This window comes from Leguminivora glycinivorella, chromosome 7 (genome assembly GCF_023078275.1).
Source record: "Leguminivora glycinivorella isolate SPB_JAAS2020 chromosome 7, LegGlyc_1.1, whole genome shotgun sequence".
NCBI classification, from domain to species: Eukaryota; Metazoa; Arthropoda; class Insecta; order Lepidoptera; family Tortricidae; genus Leguminivora; species Leguminivora glycinivorella.
In genome coordinates, this window is record NC_062977.1 from 9,589,080 (window position 1) to 9,605,078 (window position 15,999).

General features: G+C 40.2%; 1 protein-coding gene across 1 annotated transcript; it reads left to right on the forward strand.

The window, feature by feature from the left end:
• Positions 1 to 7,152: 7,152 nt before the first annotated feature.
• LOC125228022 lies at positions 7,153 to 11,135 on the forward strand. The gene is made up of 3 exons (XM_048132459.1): positions 7,153 to 7,831; positions 8,171 to 9,930; positions 11,106 to 11,135. Exons 1-3 carry the CDS (start codon positions 7,153 to 7,155, stop codon positions 11,133 to 11,135), a joined length of 2,469 nt encoding a protein of 822 aa, XP_047988416.1.
• The last annotated feature ends 4,864 nt before the right edge of the window (positions 11,136 to 15,999 follow it).

Here is a 15,999-nt window from a genome sequence, read left to right on the forward strand (position 1 = left end):
GTGCAGGTACACTGGTATATACTTAGACACACACCTCGTCCAGTAAAATAAAAACCGGCCAAGAGCGTGTCGGGCCACGCTCAGTGTAGGGTTCCGTAGTTTTCCGTATTTTTCTCAAAAACTACTGAACCTATCAAGTTCAAAATAATTTTTCTAGAAAGTTTTTATAAATTTCTAGTTTTGTGATTTTTTCATAGTTTTTAAACATATGGTTCAAAAGTTAGAGGGGGGACACACTTTTGTTTCCTTTAGGAGCGATTATTTCCGAAAATATTAATATTATCAAAAAATGATGGTAGTAAACCCTTATTCATTTTTAAATACCTATCCAACAATATATCACACGTTGAGGTTGGAATGAAAAAAAAATCAATCTCCACTTTACATGTAGGGGGGGTACCCTAACAAAACATTTTTTTCGACTTTTTATTTTACCACTTTGTCGGCGTGATTGATATACATATTGGTACCAAATTTCAGCTTTCTAGTGCTAACGGTCATTGAGATTATCCGCGGACTGACGGACGGACGGACGGACAGACAGACATGGCGAAACTATAAGGGTTCCTAGTTGACTACGGAACCCTAAAAAAAAAGCTCTGATACGTCTAATGGCCTAATGGGGGTGATCTGAGACATTCTTGCTTTACTGTGCAATGTGAAAGATGATGTATCTGCTCGTACATATGTCACACTCGTATAATCGATTTGTGAATAATTCCGATTTTGATGAACAAAAAAAAATATTTGGTCAGCAGAACTGGATGCCTACTTGGTCAGAAACTAAAGGTTAGCAAGAATTTCTCAACCTGTCCGCATTAATGTCAAACGGGGATGCGATAAATCAATTTGGCTAGGGAACTATATTTTTGAGAGGCAGGAAGTGTTCTAAATGTTCTAATAAAATTTTGATAAGCGAATTTACCGATGTTTGCATTACCTAATCGTAACCCACCTTATTATATGAGATTACCATACCGTTTTACACACCTCTCAATTAAACTGTTATTGACAAGTTGGTATGTATTTAATCATTTTTGCAGCGCCAATGTTAACCCACCCGAGAGTTAACCCACCATTTTATAGGGAATTTGACAGTTGACAGCCCACTAACCCTGAGTTAAGTTGTTGGTGCAAGTGGGCCTGAGCAGATAAGTTATAATAAAAGAAAATCGATATTGTTTATTATGCTGATCGTTTGCTGAACAAGTGTTGTAGTTTTATTTTGATTTATTGCCAGCAACAATATTAATAAGTATGCTGTTCAGATTATTACCGAAATGGCAGTTTTTTTTGCAGATCAGTTTTTAAAACGGGTGGTCATATAATTACTTTCCCTTGGTATTTTTTTTTCAAAACCTACGTAGAGCGAATTATACCCTTTATCTTTCTTATTTTATGCGGTGCCACCTCGGGACACTACGCGAGGTACAAACTCATATTTCGTCGGCTACGATCGCCATCCTCTTATCTCTTTATGGCCAAAAGAAGTTCAGAACTTTGGATATTGCAGGGTAAAGTCGCAAATTCCTTATCTCCTTTAAATATAATCCTTTCGGTTTATAATCCTTTAAATATAGTTAACTAGCTTTCGCTCGCGTTAGAATGAGACAAAAAGTAGCCTATGTCACTCTCCATCCCTTCAACTATCTCCAATCAAAAAATCACGTCACGCTCCACGCACACGGATGCAACAGTTGCACGGCGACATTTTTTGTCTCTGTCGTCACTCCTTGGATGCACGACAGAGACAAAAAATGTCGCCGTGCAACTGTTGCATCCGTGTGCGCGGGCCCTCAATTCGTCGCTCTGTTTTGCCGTGAAAAACGGACATGTAAACAAACAGACACACACACTTTCCCATTCATAATATTAGTATGGATTGTGCAGTCAGGGGTTCTCAATCTTTTTCAGTCCGCGGCACACTTGCATGTTAGAAATTTAATCTCGGCGCTCTTACCCTAGGCTATTCAATATAAGTAATCTGGGTTTAATAGATAACATGGTGAAGAGGATTGCCTCACGGCGTCCCACTTTACTATCAACGGCGTACAATGGCGCTGCGGCGCATAGTTTGAGAATCCAGCGCATAGTTTTGGATATTTCCGAGGTTCTCAAACTTAGAACTTACAGCCAATTCTCAAGAGGCTCAAGCCAGTCAAGCATTTCATTATATTATAACAATAACTATCTCCGAGTGCTTACGGTGTTAAAGCTTGTAAGTACTTATTACCTATATATTATCAGTTATCACGGTCGTGCTTGTTACACAGCCATCCAGCTAATGTAATGCTAGTTTTAAAAAGTTGACCAAGTGCGAGTTCGTTTAACTATCACAGAGGGTTCCGTGCAAGCTTCCAATTAATACATATAATATCTCATGTAACATTGAAGAACTTTTCCTATACTTTTCACACGAAGCCTAAGGCAGCGAAGCCGCGTAAGACTTAGTGTAATTGTCTCCTCAGTACATTTTGTATAGGAAGGACGTAAGGCGCGCCGCCAAGCGGCGCGGCGCGCGCCCCGCCGCCGCCACGCCACCTGGGGCGCGTCTTAATACAAAATGTATGAGGAGACGTTTTTTGATTATAAGATACCTACAAGTAATAAGTATTATTATAGATACCTACTTTATACATAATCTAAGATTCAAATTTATGTAAGTAACTCGCGTTTTTATGTCTAGGAGCCCCAGGTTTCTAAATCCAGGCCTGGTTAAACCACTATGTTGAAAGTCTTTTTTATTTACATCTCTCGCACAGAGGATATGTAAAGTGATATCAAGATAAGACACAGAATTCCAATTAGCGGGAAGAAGCCTGCAAATACGGTATAACGTGTAAACAAGCGGTATAATGAAGATGATGTTTAATAATAGATAATTAACGTTGTGAGTGTAACTGTAGGTAGAGATCTTTATGAATCTGAGAGTCGTCTTTCACGTGATTATGTTGTTGTAGCTGACATCACTTTTGATTTTTGTACAAATGTTTTTTGAAATCATGCGAATTTTCAGTATGACTCTTCATACATTGCTATCTAATACTCCAACTTATAAAAGACTAAAAAGACACTAGGTACTTAGTGTGAAGGCGTTACACTTTTACTTCTGGGAGAGACTTGTCTCCGATTTGCAATTTTCATTGTCACCTAACAGCGTGATCAATGATCATTGGTCACCTTTTGACCGACTTTTACGTTTGTCTCTCGCTGGTAATAAAGGTAATTGCCTGTAAGGTAATAAGTTTAATAACTTAATAAGGTAATGCTAAGTTACGAGCGAGGGTGTGTTGTAGGCTTGTACAGTCAAGTGTAAAAATATGGGCGTACACATCTTACTCAAAAATATGTCCTATAGCATCTTAGTCCGGTGTAATAAGAACGTAATTAGTACCAATAGTACCATATTTTTTCGAGACATATTTTTGCACTTGACTTTATACTGTGCTGTATGGTTTATTTCAGTCTCGGACATAGGTAATTGTGGTCCTGTAGTAATATGTAGTCGTATAAACTCACAATAAAAGCCAAAGTATCTACATACAATTTCGTTTATGAGCGACACAAAAGAGTCTCGTGTTTATGCGGACTCCGGAAAAACGCTTATTGAGCAACGTACAATACGAAACGAATACAGACTAATACTTATAATACCTAATAGAAGCATAAGAAATTCAAAAGTGTCTTATAAAACGTTTAGGTATAAGGTACAGCGGAGCAAATCTCGACTGGGGGAAATTGTAACTAATCCATTTTTTCCATTATTACACTATGATGTTGAGTTCTAAGTGTATCCACTGAACACGTCTACACACTCTATTTAATAATGCAAACATTGTAAAACATGGAAAAAATGGACCAGTTACATTTGCCCCCCAGTCGAGATTTGCCCCGCTGTAGGTACCTTGCATGGTACCTCAGTGCAGCTTGGTATACATTTGGACATTGAATCTTACACCTTAAACACGAATCACGATGCGCTCCCTCTGACGCGCACGACGCGATTATTGGAATCAAAATGTATCACAAATCCTGTCGCTGAATACACCACCTATAATGATTGTTTTCAGGTTGAATGAACCACTTGACAAGCCAACAACACGAGCGAAGTAAAGGATAGCTATTCCACTGTATTGTTTTATTGTCAAAGTTGAATGAAACGGGGCACAATTGCCCGGGTGAAATAAAAACGAATTCAGCCAATTGTTTTTGCCGACTCACCGAATCCGGGAATAAAGCTGCGTAACTGAATCGTGTAAGTCGGCGCATTACTTTAATCATTTCCGGGTCCGGATATTACCTACAGCATTTTTAGGGTTCCGTACCAAAATGGTACAACAGGAACCCTTATGGTGCGACTCTGTCCGTCTGTCTGTCCGTCTGTCACATTGTTAAATATCTCGAGAACTACTTATGCTATCGATATGAAATTTGGAATAGTTATAAACATTGTGAACCTCTACAAGTTGAAAGTATTTTTTTTTATATTAATTAATATAAATGATAGAAAATGGCCAAAATGAAAGGGGGGCAAACTGAAAATTTCAAGTAACTAGGTCAAGTGGGGTATCGTTAGAAAGAGCTCAAATTGTACATATCAAAACTGTTTTTTATAATTTTTTGGTTGTGGAATAAAAATGTTTTTTGAAGGAAAATGTAAAAAAAAATACCGTTCCCCCCCCCCCTTATCTCCGAAGTTTACCAACATAAATTTATGAAATTTTCACCAAACATGGCTATTATAATGAATATTACAGGAAAAATAAAATCGTACACGTATCTTGAAAGCTTTTTTCTTTATTTATAAAAAACCTTTCAGATTTACATTTTCAATTTCAATACCCTTGCGGGTGTTTATTGTACCTGTATTTTTTAACAAAATAACAATGAAATTACCTGCTTTCAAATAGAGGCAAAATGGTTAAAATCGGTTCACGCAATAAACAATTATTCCATAAAAATCATCTTCCATACTAGCTCGCGCGCATTAGTTTACTCAATTTGCCGATAGATGTCGTTGTACGTTGAACGCTCATTTCCTACATCGCGTTTTTAACCGACTTCAAAAAAGGAGGAGGTTCTCAATTCGACTGAATGTTTTTTTTTTTATTTTTTTGTATGTATGTTACTCGATATCTCCGAGAATTGTGGACCGATTTTCAAAATTTTTTTTTTGATCGTACGAGTATAACCCCGAGATGGTCCCATTGGCACCAAGTCGGGGTCTGATGATGGGATCCTGGAGAAATCGAGGGAACTCTTCAAATGTTATAGGCACATGTAATGTTCTTAGTGTAGTTTTCAAAGGTACACCAGTATTTACGCCTGATGGTAATAATTTTATGTGGCTGAGCTGATGATGGAAGGTCAACTCCTCAATGGTTAGGAGTTAAAGGATAATTCTTTCACTAGTGTGCATATATTCGGACTGATACATATAATATCAATAGGAACCACTAAAAATCAACAAATAAATAAACTTTTTAACAAAAAATAAAACCGCCTTCAAAAATAAGCGCGTTACAAAACACGGAGAAACTAAAAAGTAAAAAATAATAAACCTTTGAATTCAGATTTATTATCGTATTGCAATAATCTAAACATCCAAATTATAAACAAATCAATTATTTTTGGAGTCGGTACCAGCCTGTGTATGGTTGGGTGGGGCAAACAGGCAAAAAGCAAGGCGACGAACAGGTCTGGTACCGACTACAGAAATAATTGATTTGTTTATAATTTGGATGTTTAGATTATTGCAATACGATAAGAAATCTGAATTCAAAGGTTTATTATTTTTTACTTTTTAGTTTCTCCGTGTTTTGTAACGCGCTTATTTTTGAAGGCGGTTTTATTTTTTGTTAAAAAGTTTACTCGCACTTGACCGGTTTTTTATTGTATATAAAGTGGGTTCTGTAACAAGGAAAAATAAAAACGATATGAAAAGTTGCAAAGGTAAGTCAAGTTGAGTGTAAGTATGTCCAAATTAGTTTAAGTAATTAAGTACTTTTGATATACGTGCGAGTGCATACCTAGCTATAGATATATATACAGTCCACATCGATTTGAAGTTAGTTTAGAATAAAGGAGCATCCAGAGCACACGTTGTTTTAATTCAAAATTCCCGGCTCATCCTAAAACCATCCTTACCGCCTGAACATATGGTCCATAACGAACCGGACAGAGTGTCACCTGTGGTCGAGCGGCGAGCGCTCGGGAACAAAAGGCGGCTAGCGGTAATCGAGATAAGGATGAGCCGGACGAGTGTTAACTGCAAGTTTTAAGTGCAATTATAATCACGCGTAATAACATCGAGTTTGAACTTTTGTGAATAACTTTCGACTATTGGAATCTATAAGTGACTTTTGAGACTTTTTCGCTTCAATTTATTACGCTTAACATTGTGAGTGAGTTAAAATATCGAACTGAGCAATATAAACCGAGTTTTGAGACATTTTCTTCTGAGTGCTAAGTTATCTACCTACTTATACCTACGAACATTAGTGAGTTGTACGAGTCATCATGCCTACATTACAAGAGCTTATTAATTATCAAGAGGAGTTAATTGAGAAGTTAAAGAACTCCGAGAAAAACCACAAGAAAGCGCCTAAAGAGAGAATTAAGCAGCCGTATTTAGAAACTAGACTTGCAATACTTGAAGATCAATTTAAGGAGTTTCAATGCGGCCACAAGGCGATTATTTCTGAAGCGTCAGGAGATAGAACGGAAACATATTTTACACAACTGAGATATGAGGAGTTCGAGGAGAATTACGTGCAATACAAAACGAGTTTATTGGAATCTTTGACAAAGTTTGTGCAACCAAGTACACAATCATTGCCGCAAACTCGTAACATTACGATTACCAGTGAAAATGCTACCAATAGTTGTGACGTAAAATTACCTCGCATTATTTTGCCCACATTTAGTGGTAAATATGAAGAATGGCAAACGTTTTATGATATGTTTTCCTCTTTAATCCACACAAATAAGAGTATTACGGCGGTTCAAAAAATGCATTATTTGAAAAGTAATTTATCTGGCGAGGCACTGAGTTTATTAAGTAATTTTTCGACCACCGACGCAAATTATGATGACGCTTGGAAACAATTAGTTCGACGTTACAATAACAAGAGATATAATTGCAATGCGGTTATGAGGAATTTATTTTCGACCAAGAAAATACAAACTGAGTCTGCTAACGCGGTGAGGCATTTATTGGACACCACGTCAACATGTTTGAAGTCGTTGCAGAATATGGGCATCACCACGAGTACTTGGGACGTAATAATAGTGTATTTGGTGATTACAAAATTAGACGCTGAATCTATCAAACAATGGGAACAGCATTTGAATATGCTAGGCGATGATTTACCTACCTGGGAACAGTTACGTGAGTTTTTAGAGTACAGATTCAGATCATTAGAGATGATTGACACCAACACGTCCCGCCCAGCACCACCAGCGAAGCCTGCAGCTAAAGTTAAAACATTTCACACTGCCATCGAGAACAAAGTCAAGACGAGTGACATCGAGTGTGCTATGTGCCATGAGATCCATCACATTTATCAATGCAAGCAGTTTGGTTCCATGACACCCCAAGGACGTCAAGATTTTGTGCAAAACAATAAACTATGTTTTAACTGCCTGATGCCTACACATTCTGTATTGAAGTGTCGTCTGACGACGAGTTGCCGTAAATGCGGAAGGAGACACCACACTCTTCTTCACTTCGACAGAGATGACAACCAGGAGGCCAGAGTTACGAGCGAGGTTGCTGCGTCATCTGCGTCACCGAGTGCACCATTACCTGAGAAACTGAACAAACCACGAGGTGACACAAATATTACTGCAGCGTTTTCGAGAGGTGCGCTTCAACCTAATCATGTAATACTCGCGACGGCTAGAGTTAAGGTATTTGATTCAACTGGTTGTAAACAAGATATTAGAGCTTTAATTGATCAAGGTAGTATGGTTTCTTTTATCACTGAGTCAACTGTTCAATTACTTGGTCTCAAACGTAGACCTATAAGTACTTCGGTGTCAATGCTAGAGGAGTGTAGTTTAAATGCTAAATATATGGTTTCATTTCTCATCACATCATGCCACGACCCAACTAGTTCAGTAGAAGTTTGTGCTTTCGTGTTACATTCTTTAACTGCTTCACTTCCAGCTACCAAGCTTAACGTGCAAAAATGGAGCGAGATTGAAGACTTACCTTTAGCAGATCCTGAGTATTCAACGCCAGGTAAGATTGATATCCTTCTAGGTGCCGAGGTGTATGCAGAAATAATACTGGCGGGGTTGTTCAAGAAGCGTGCAGAGGGACGCAAAGGAACCATGATAGCACAAAACACCATGCTCGGCTGGATCGTGTCTGGTCGAGCAGTAAGAGGATCTGAGACTCAGGTGAGTACGAGACTGATTAGTATGCATGTTCATATACAGGAAGATGACTTATTGAAAAAATTTTGGGAGATGGAGAACGAGCCTAACAGTATTGAGAAAGAGATGACGAAGAGTGAGCAACAATGTGAGGAGTTTTTTAACTCAACGACTGTGAGAGATGACGATGGTAGACTTGTAGTGAGACTACCATTTTCAACTGAGGACCCTAAGTGTCAATACGGCAATTCTAAGGAAATTGCTATCAAGAGATTAGAGATATTAGAGAGAAAATTACTGAGAGAACCTAAACTACGAGAAGAGTACAACAAGGTAATGGAAGAGTACCTAAGTCTTAACCACATGAGAGCAGTGAGTGAGAGAGAGCTAGAGAATCATAAGGCAGTGTATCTTCCTTTCCACGCTGTGATCAGGGAGGACAAGGAGACAACCAAATTTAGAATTGTTTTTAATGCTTCTAGCAAAGGAGACAACAATATCTCCTTAAACGATGATCTCCTTGTCGGCCCTAAATTGCAGCAAGACTTGAGACACATTTTAATGAGAGCTAGGAGTCACAAAATCTGCCTTGTCGCAGATATCATCAAAATGTACAGAATGATTCGTGTAGCTGAGGAGGACACGGATTTCCAGAGAATCGTTTGGCGATTTAAGTCAGACGGGTCAGAGCCAATACAACACTACAAGCTATTGAGATTGACGTTCGGGACGGCTTGCGCACCTTATTTGGCCGTTAAGTCATTACAAAAACTCGCTGAGTTAGAGGAGAGTAAGTACCCATTAGCTGCGAGAATAACCAAACGAGACTTTTACATGGACGACTTAATCACTGGAGCTGAGACTGAGGCTGAGGCACTACGAATATTTAACGAGATGAATGAGTTGATGAGATCTGGTGGTTTTGAGCTTCAAAAATGGAACACTAACTCGAAAACCTTACTTGACAAGATTGTAGGGAATAAAGAGTCATCTGATCAGACAGTGCACCTGAAACTGAATCATACGATGAAGGTTCTTGGTGTGAGTTGGAACAGAGATACTGATAACTTTGAGTATACACTCAATTTATCAGAAGTTCAAGGACCCATAACTAAGAGAAAAGTACTGTCCGACGTAGCGAGGCTGTACGATCCCCTGGGGTGGATTGCACCAGTCGTGGTTATCGCAAAAATCTTCATTCAGAAGTTGTGGAAGTCGGGGCTTGAGTGGGATTCTCCATTAACAGAAGAGTTGGTAAGTGAGTGGCTGTCGTTCAGAGAGGCATTAGCAGACCTTAAGCAGCTGGCGATACCAAGATGGCTGAATGCTACACCGAGATCAGAGATCGAGCTACATGTCTTTGCAGACGCTTCAAAGTCAGCGTTTGCAGCAGCGGTCTACGTGAGAGTGGTGGAGCACAACGGTGTACACGTGCACCTGGTAACAGGTAAGACAAAGGTAGCCCCAACAGAGAGAGAAATTTCCATTCCGAGATTAGAGCTGTGTGCTGCGGCTCTAGCAGCGAAACTTATATTTGAAGTTGCACAGGTAATGAGCGTGCCCAAAGAGAAACTACACGGTTGGACAGACAGTACTATAGTTCTTGCTTGGCTCAAAGGAGGATCAGCTCGTTGGAGTACATTTGTGAGTAATCGAGTGTCCACGATATTAAACATACTGGAGTTTGAACAATGGGGTCATGTACCTACTGAGTTTAACGCTGCTGACTGTGCGTCTCGTGGTTTACATCCAAGAGATTTACTAGACCACACGTTATGGTGGACTGGTCCACAGTGGTTAGCTCAACCTGACTTTGTGAAAAAAGACACAAGAGTAGAAGACACACATGAGGAGGAAGGAGTCACATCTTTAACTGTTGTATCCCATGTTGATGAAGAACCCCCAATCTGGTCGAGGTTTTCTTCATTATCGAGACTGTTAAAAGTTATTTCATATTGTAGAAGAGTATTAAATCTAAAATTGCCAATAATTGAGAGATTTAAATTACCTAAATTTATAACTTCTGAGGAAATGGATAAGACTTTGCTGTCGTGTATTAACCAAGTGCAAGAGAAAGAGTTTTCTCATGAGATAAAACAGTTAAAGAGTAGAGGAGTTGTGCCTAAAAAGAGTTGTCTGCGCACTCTTTGTCCTTTTTTGGATCAAAATGGGACATTAAGAGTTAGTGGCAGAATACATCAATCTGATGCAAGTTACGATACGAGACATCCGGTGATTATGCCTGGTAAAAATCATTTTACCATGCTATTAATAATTGATGCTCATCATCGTACGTTGCATGGCGGTCCTCAAGTAATGCTAAATTACTTAAGATCAAAATACTGGATATTGCAAGTGAAGGATCGTTCTAAAAAAGTTTACAGAGAGTGTGTCACGTGTTTGAGATATTCGAGACAAAAGTCTACTCCTTTAATGGGACTTCTACCTGAGGCAAGAATGAAACCCAGTAAACCTTTCAAAGCTACGGGAGTAGATTACTGTGGGCCTATAAATATAAGGTTTTCACCAGGCAGAGGAGCTAAGTCTTTTAAAGGTTATATATGCCTGTTCGTGTGCATGGTTACTCGAGCCATACATCTCGAGGCAGTTACGGATCTGACAGCCAAGGGTTTCATTGCTGCCTTTAGGCGTTTTACTGCAAGGAGAGGTCACTGCCAAGACTTGTATAGTGACAACGGCACTAATTTCATTGGTGCTGACAGAGAGATGAGAGACATGTTCAACACTGCTAAGTCATCATTACCTGATGAAATAGCAGCAATACTTACTTTGGAGCATACAACATGGCACTTTATCCCTCCGCACGCACCAAATTTCGGCGGTCTTTGGGAGGCTGGAATTCGTAGTACCAAGGGGCATTTGAGGAAGGTAACAGGAAATAGCACACTCACTTATGAGGAATTAGCGACAGTCCTGGCGCAGGTAGAATCATGCTTGAATTCTCGTCCTTTATCTGTATTGAGCGATGATCCTAATGACCCTCTACCCTTGACACCAGGTCACTTTTTGGTAGGCGAACCATTGATTAATATTGCTGATGAATATAAGCCTGAGAGTAATGTAATAGGTTTAGATAGATGGCGCTTAACGCAAAAAATTGTATCAGATTTTTGGAAACGGTGGTATAAAGAATATTTGGTAACTCTTAGTCAAAGATATAAATGGAATTCTAATGCTACTACCGAACCTGAGATTAATGATGTTGTTGTGTTGAAAGAGGACAATGTACCTCCTGCTAAATGGATTTTAGGCAAGATCATTCAAAAGCATACTGGGCCTGACAATATAACAAGAGTTGTTACTGTGAAATGTAAATCAGGTATATTGAAGCGTCCAGTTAGCAAATTGTGTGTAATAACTAAGTGATGTTTACATAACCGATATTGTATTAGTTTTAAGCGCCGACTGTGTTATGTTTAACATTTTATTTTTCTGTAGTGAGATTTTGCCGTGTAATTAAAGAACTATGTTCTTGGCGGGCGGAATGTCCAAATTAGTTTAAGTAATTAAGTACTTTTGATATACGTGCGAGTGCATACCTAGCTATAGATATATATACAGTCCACATCGATTTGAAGTTAGTTTAGAATAAAGGAGCATCCAGAGCACACGTTGTTTTAATTCAAAATTCCCGGCTCATCCTAAAACCATCCTTACCGCCTGAACAAGTATTTAATGATAATAGCAGGGCAGCTAGTGGCGAGCTGCTGCGGAGTAGGTATCTAACCCTAATAGATACATTTTTTTTTACTAGCCTATTATAGTGTTCCACTGCTGGGCAAAGGCCTCCCCTCGCTACTTCCACACAACCCTGTCACGTGCGTAATCCTGCCAGCGTGGATAGAATGCGTCCAAGTCATCCCGCCATCTCTTCTTCGGTCTGCCTGAACCCCGGCCTGCACCCTCTACGGTGTTCCGTAATAGATACATATAGTAACTAAAGTATTACAAACCATATAAGGAATTTCTGTTTGCCGAAGAAGGTTGGGAAGGACAGGATTCTTTACCTCTGTCTTACCTTGGCTCACTTGGCTGGCCGTCCAGAAAGGAAGTCATATTTTCCTAAGACGTGAGTCGGCACAGTAGCATTTTAACAGACGCTAGGTACAAAGGCTACAAAGCGGCGGCGCACAATACACGATAGGTACCTAGCAGCTCACGCCGCTGTTGCCCTAAACCATCATAGATGTCTACTTTTTGAGGGTTCACCTTGTTGGTACTTATCCCGTTACATCTTAGTCATAATAATAATAAAGGTAATGCATTGAGGTCACTGAGGTTTAATGTACTAGTGAAGACACTTCGAACAAAAAGTTTGCGCCACGAACATAAGTCCATTGGACTTATGTTGCCTCAGTCAGTGCGCTCTGCGCGTGGCGTCAGGAGGTTGTTTCTGCCTGCACACAAATAAAATGAAAAAATTGCAATAGCACATTTAAAGTGCAGGTGTGTGACTAAAGAAATAGCAGAGGGATATATGCATAAATGTGAGTGTGTTCAGTAAAACGTCCCACTTTGTCGGTTACCATTAAGGCGAGATTTACTTGTATCTTTGTATGAATAAACTGACAAAGCGGCTTTATAGCAATCGACAAAGTGGGACGTTTTCCCGTGCACACTCACAAATCACCTACGATCCTGTTTGACAACACTTGAAACGCCACGTGTCGTTTTCTCTCGGTCGACAGTCAAAATTATTTACATGTAACCGTTGTAGTGAAGACGTTTAAATAATTTACCGCGGCGACAAGAACTTGATGCCACACAAATACTTACCCTTTTGTATACGTAACACCCACTTCAGCTTCATAAGCAATAGGCATGTTACGTGCTTTGTAAACTACTTGTTCTCCCCGAACTCAAGGGCTCGCTTTGGCCAATAACTTGCAAACAAGTTGACCAATACAGCAAGACACCTCAAAATTCATTTATGGCTTTCTAAGCTCGTCTATTAGCTCCAGACTTAATGAGCTAGCTCGCCGTCCGAGCTAAATTTCGCGTTGTATCCCTTATTCCATTGAAATATGAACAAAACAAGTGATTCCTTAATATATTCCATCCTGTGGTTATTCAGGAGCAAGAACGATTTAATACTGACTGACAAAGCCCACAAAAAAGCGTACCCCTGAAAAAGCAGCCTGGAAGTGGCCAAAATCATATTTTCCCCACATATTTTTGCGTGTTTTTAATTGGAATCTGCGGAGGCTAATTTAACCATCTTCCAAGGATCGTATCGTAATGAAAATTGGCAGCTATATGTAGTTCCGATGACAATACAATAATATGGTACTGTTGAGCTGATCTGATGATGGAGTCGGAAGATATGAACTGGAACTACATGATGGAACATCGTATCATAGCCGTTTTTGAGTTTCTTAGAAAAGTCTTGTAATGAACTTTGACTACAATTAGGTTTCAAGGTCTGATGATGAAGCCGAAAGATATGAACTGGAACTACATGATGGAACATCGTATCATAGCTGTTTTTGGGTTTCTTAGAAAAGTCTTGTTATGAACTTTGACTACAATTAGGTTTCAAGGCCCGATGATGGTGCCGGAAGATATGAACAGAAAAAGGGGGGGGGGGGGGCTCGAGAGGGGGAAGCATGAAAGAAAGATCAATGTAGTATTTAAAATAAGTTAGGTTAGCGTTTTCTTGTGACCTTTCAGAGCACACAAAGGGGGGCTCGTGGGGCGAAGCCCCCCGCACAAAAGAAAGATCAACGTTGTATTTAAAATAAGTTGGGTAAGGGTTTTCTTGTTACCCTTAAGAGTAACGAAAAGGGGGGCTCAGGGGGTGAAGCCCCCCGCGTGAAAGAAAGATCAACGTAGTATTTAGAATAAGTTGGGTTAGCGTTTTCTTGTGACCTTTAAGAGCAAACAAAGGGGGCTCGGGGGCGAAGCCCCGCATGAAAGAAAGATCAACGTAGTATTTAAGATAAGTTGGGTTAGCGTTTTCTTGTGACCTTTAGGAGCAAACAAAGGGGGCTCGGGGGCGAAGCCCCCGCATAAAAGAAAGATTAACGTAGTATTTAAAATAAGTTGGGTTAGCGTTTTCTTGTGACCTTTCAGAGCAAACAAAGGGGGGCTCGGGGGCGAAGCCCCCGCATAAAACAAAGATTAACGTAGTATTTAAAATAAGTTGGGTTAGCGTTTTCTTGTGACCTTTCAGAGCAAACAAAGGGGGCTCGGGGGCGAAGCCCCCGCATAAAAGAAAGATCAACGTTGTATTTAAAATAAGTTGGGTTAAGGTTTTCTTGTGATCCTTAAGAGTAAAGAAAAGGGGGGCTCGGGGGGCGAAGCCCCCCGCATGAAAGAAAGATCAACTTAGTATGTAGAATACGTTGGGTTAGCGTTTTCTTGTGACCTTTAAGAGCAAACAAAAGGGGGCTCGGGGGGCGAAGCCCCCCGCATGAAAGAAAGATCAACGTAGTATTTAAGATAAGTTGGGTTAGCGTTTTCTTGTGACCTTTCAGAGCAAACAAAGGGGGGGGGCTCGGGGGCGAAGCCCCCGCATAAAAGAAAGATCAACGTAGTATTTAAAATAAGTTGGGTTAGCGTTTTCTTGTGACCTTTAAGAGCAAACAAAGGGGGCTCGGGGGCGAAGCCCCCCGCATAAAAGAAAGATAAACGTTGTATTTAAAATAAGTTGGGTTAAGGTTTTCTTGTGATCCTTAAGAGTAAAGAAAAGGGGGGCTCGGGGGGCGAAGCCCCCCGCATAAAAGAAAGATCAACGTAGTATTTAAAATAAGTTGGGTTAGGGTTTTCTTGTTACTCTTAAGAGTAACGAAAAGGGGGAGCTCGGGGGCGAAGCCCCCGCATGAAAGAAAGATCAACGTAGTATTTAAGATAAGTTGGGTTAGCGTTTTCTTGTGACCTTTAAGAGCAAACAAAGGGGGGCTCGGGGGCGAAGCCCCCGCATGAAAGAAAGATCAACGTAGTATTTAAGATAAGTTGGGTTAGCGTTTTCTTGTGACCTTTCAGAGCAAACAAAGGGGGCTCGGGGGCGAAGCCCCCTCATAAAAGAAAGATCAACGTAGTATTTAAGATAAGTTGGGTTAGCGTTTTCTTGTGACCTTTAAGAGCAAACAAAGGGGGGCTCGGGGGGCGAAGCCCCCCGCATGAAAGAAAGATCAACGTAGTATTTAAGATAAGTTGGGTTAGCGTTTTCTTGTGACCTTTCAGAGCAAACAAAGGGGGGCTCGGGGGGCGAAGCCCCCGCATAAAAGAAAGATCAACGTAGTATTTAAGATAAGTTGGGTTAGCGTTTTCTTGTGACCTTTAAGAGCAAACAAAGGGGGGCTCGGGGGGCGAAGCCCCCGCATGAAAGAAAGATCAACGTAGTATTTAAGATAAGTTGGGTTAGCGTTTTCTTGTGACCTTTCAGAGCAAACAAAGGGGGCTCGGGGGCGAAGCCCCCGCATAAAAGAAAGATCAACGTAGTATTTAAAATAAGTTGGGTTAAGGTTTTCTTGTGATCCTTAAGAGTAAAGAAAAGGGGGGCTCGGGGGGCGAAGCCCCCCGCATAAAAGAAAGATCAACGTAGTATTTAAAATAAGTTGGGTTAGGGTTTTCTTGTTACTCTTAAGAGTAACG

What these genes read in the sequence shown, in the direction of transcription:
- LOC125228022 (XM_048132459.1), top strand. Translation starts at nt 7,153, where the DNA reads ATGAGGAATTTATTTTCGACCAAGAAAATACAAACTGAGTCTGCTAAC. An exon ending in GAAACTGAACAAACCACGAG is followed by an intron (nt 7,832 to 8,170) that starts GTGACACAAATA and finishes CTTCACTTCCAG; the next exon opens with CTACCAAGCTTAACGTGCAA. An exon ending in TTATATTTGAAGTTGCACAG is followed by an intron (nt 9,931 to 11,105) that starts GTAATGAGCGTG and finishes TGGTGCTGACAG; the next exon opens with AGAGATGAGAGACATGTTCA.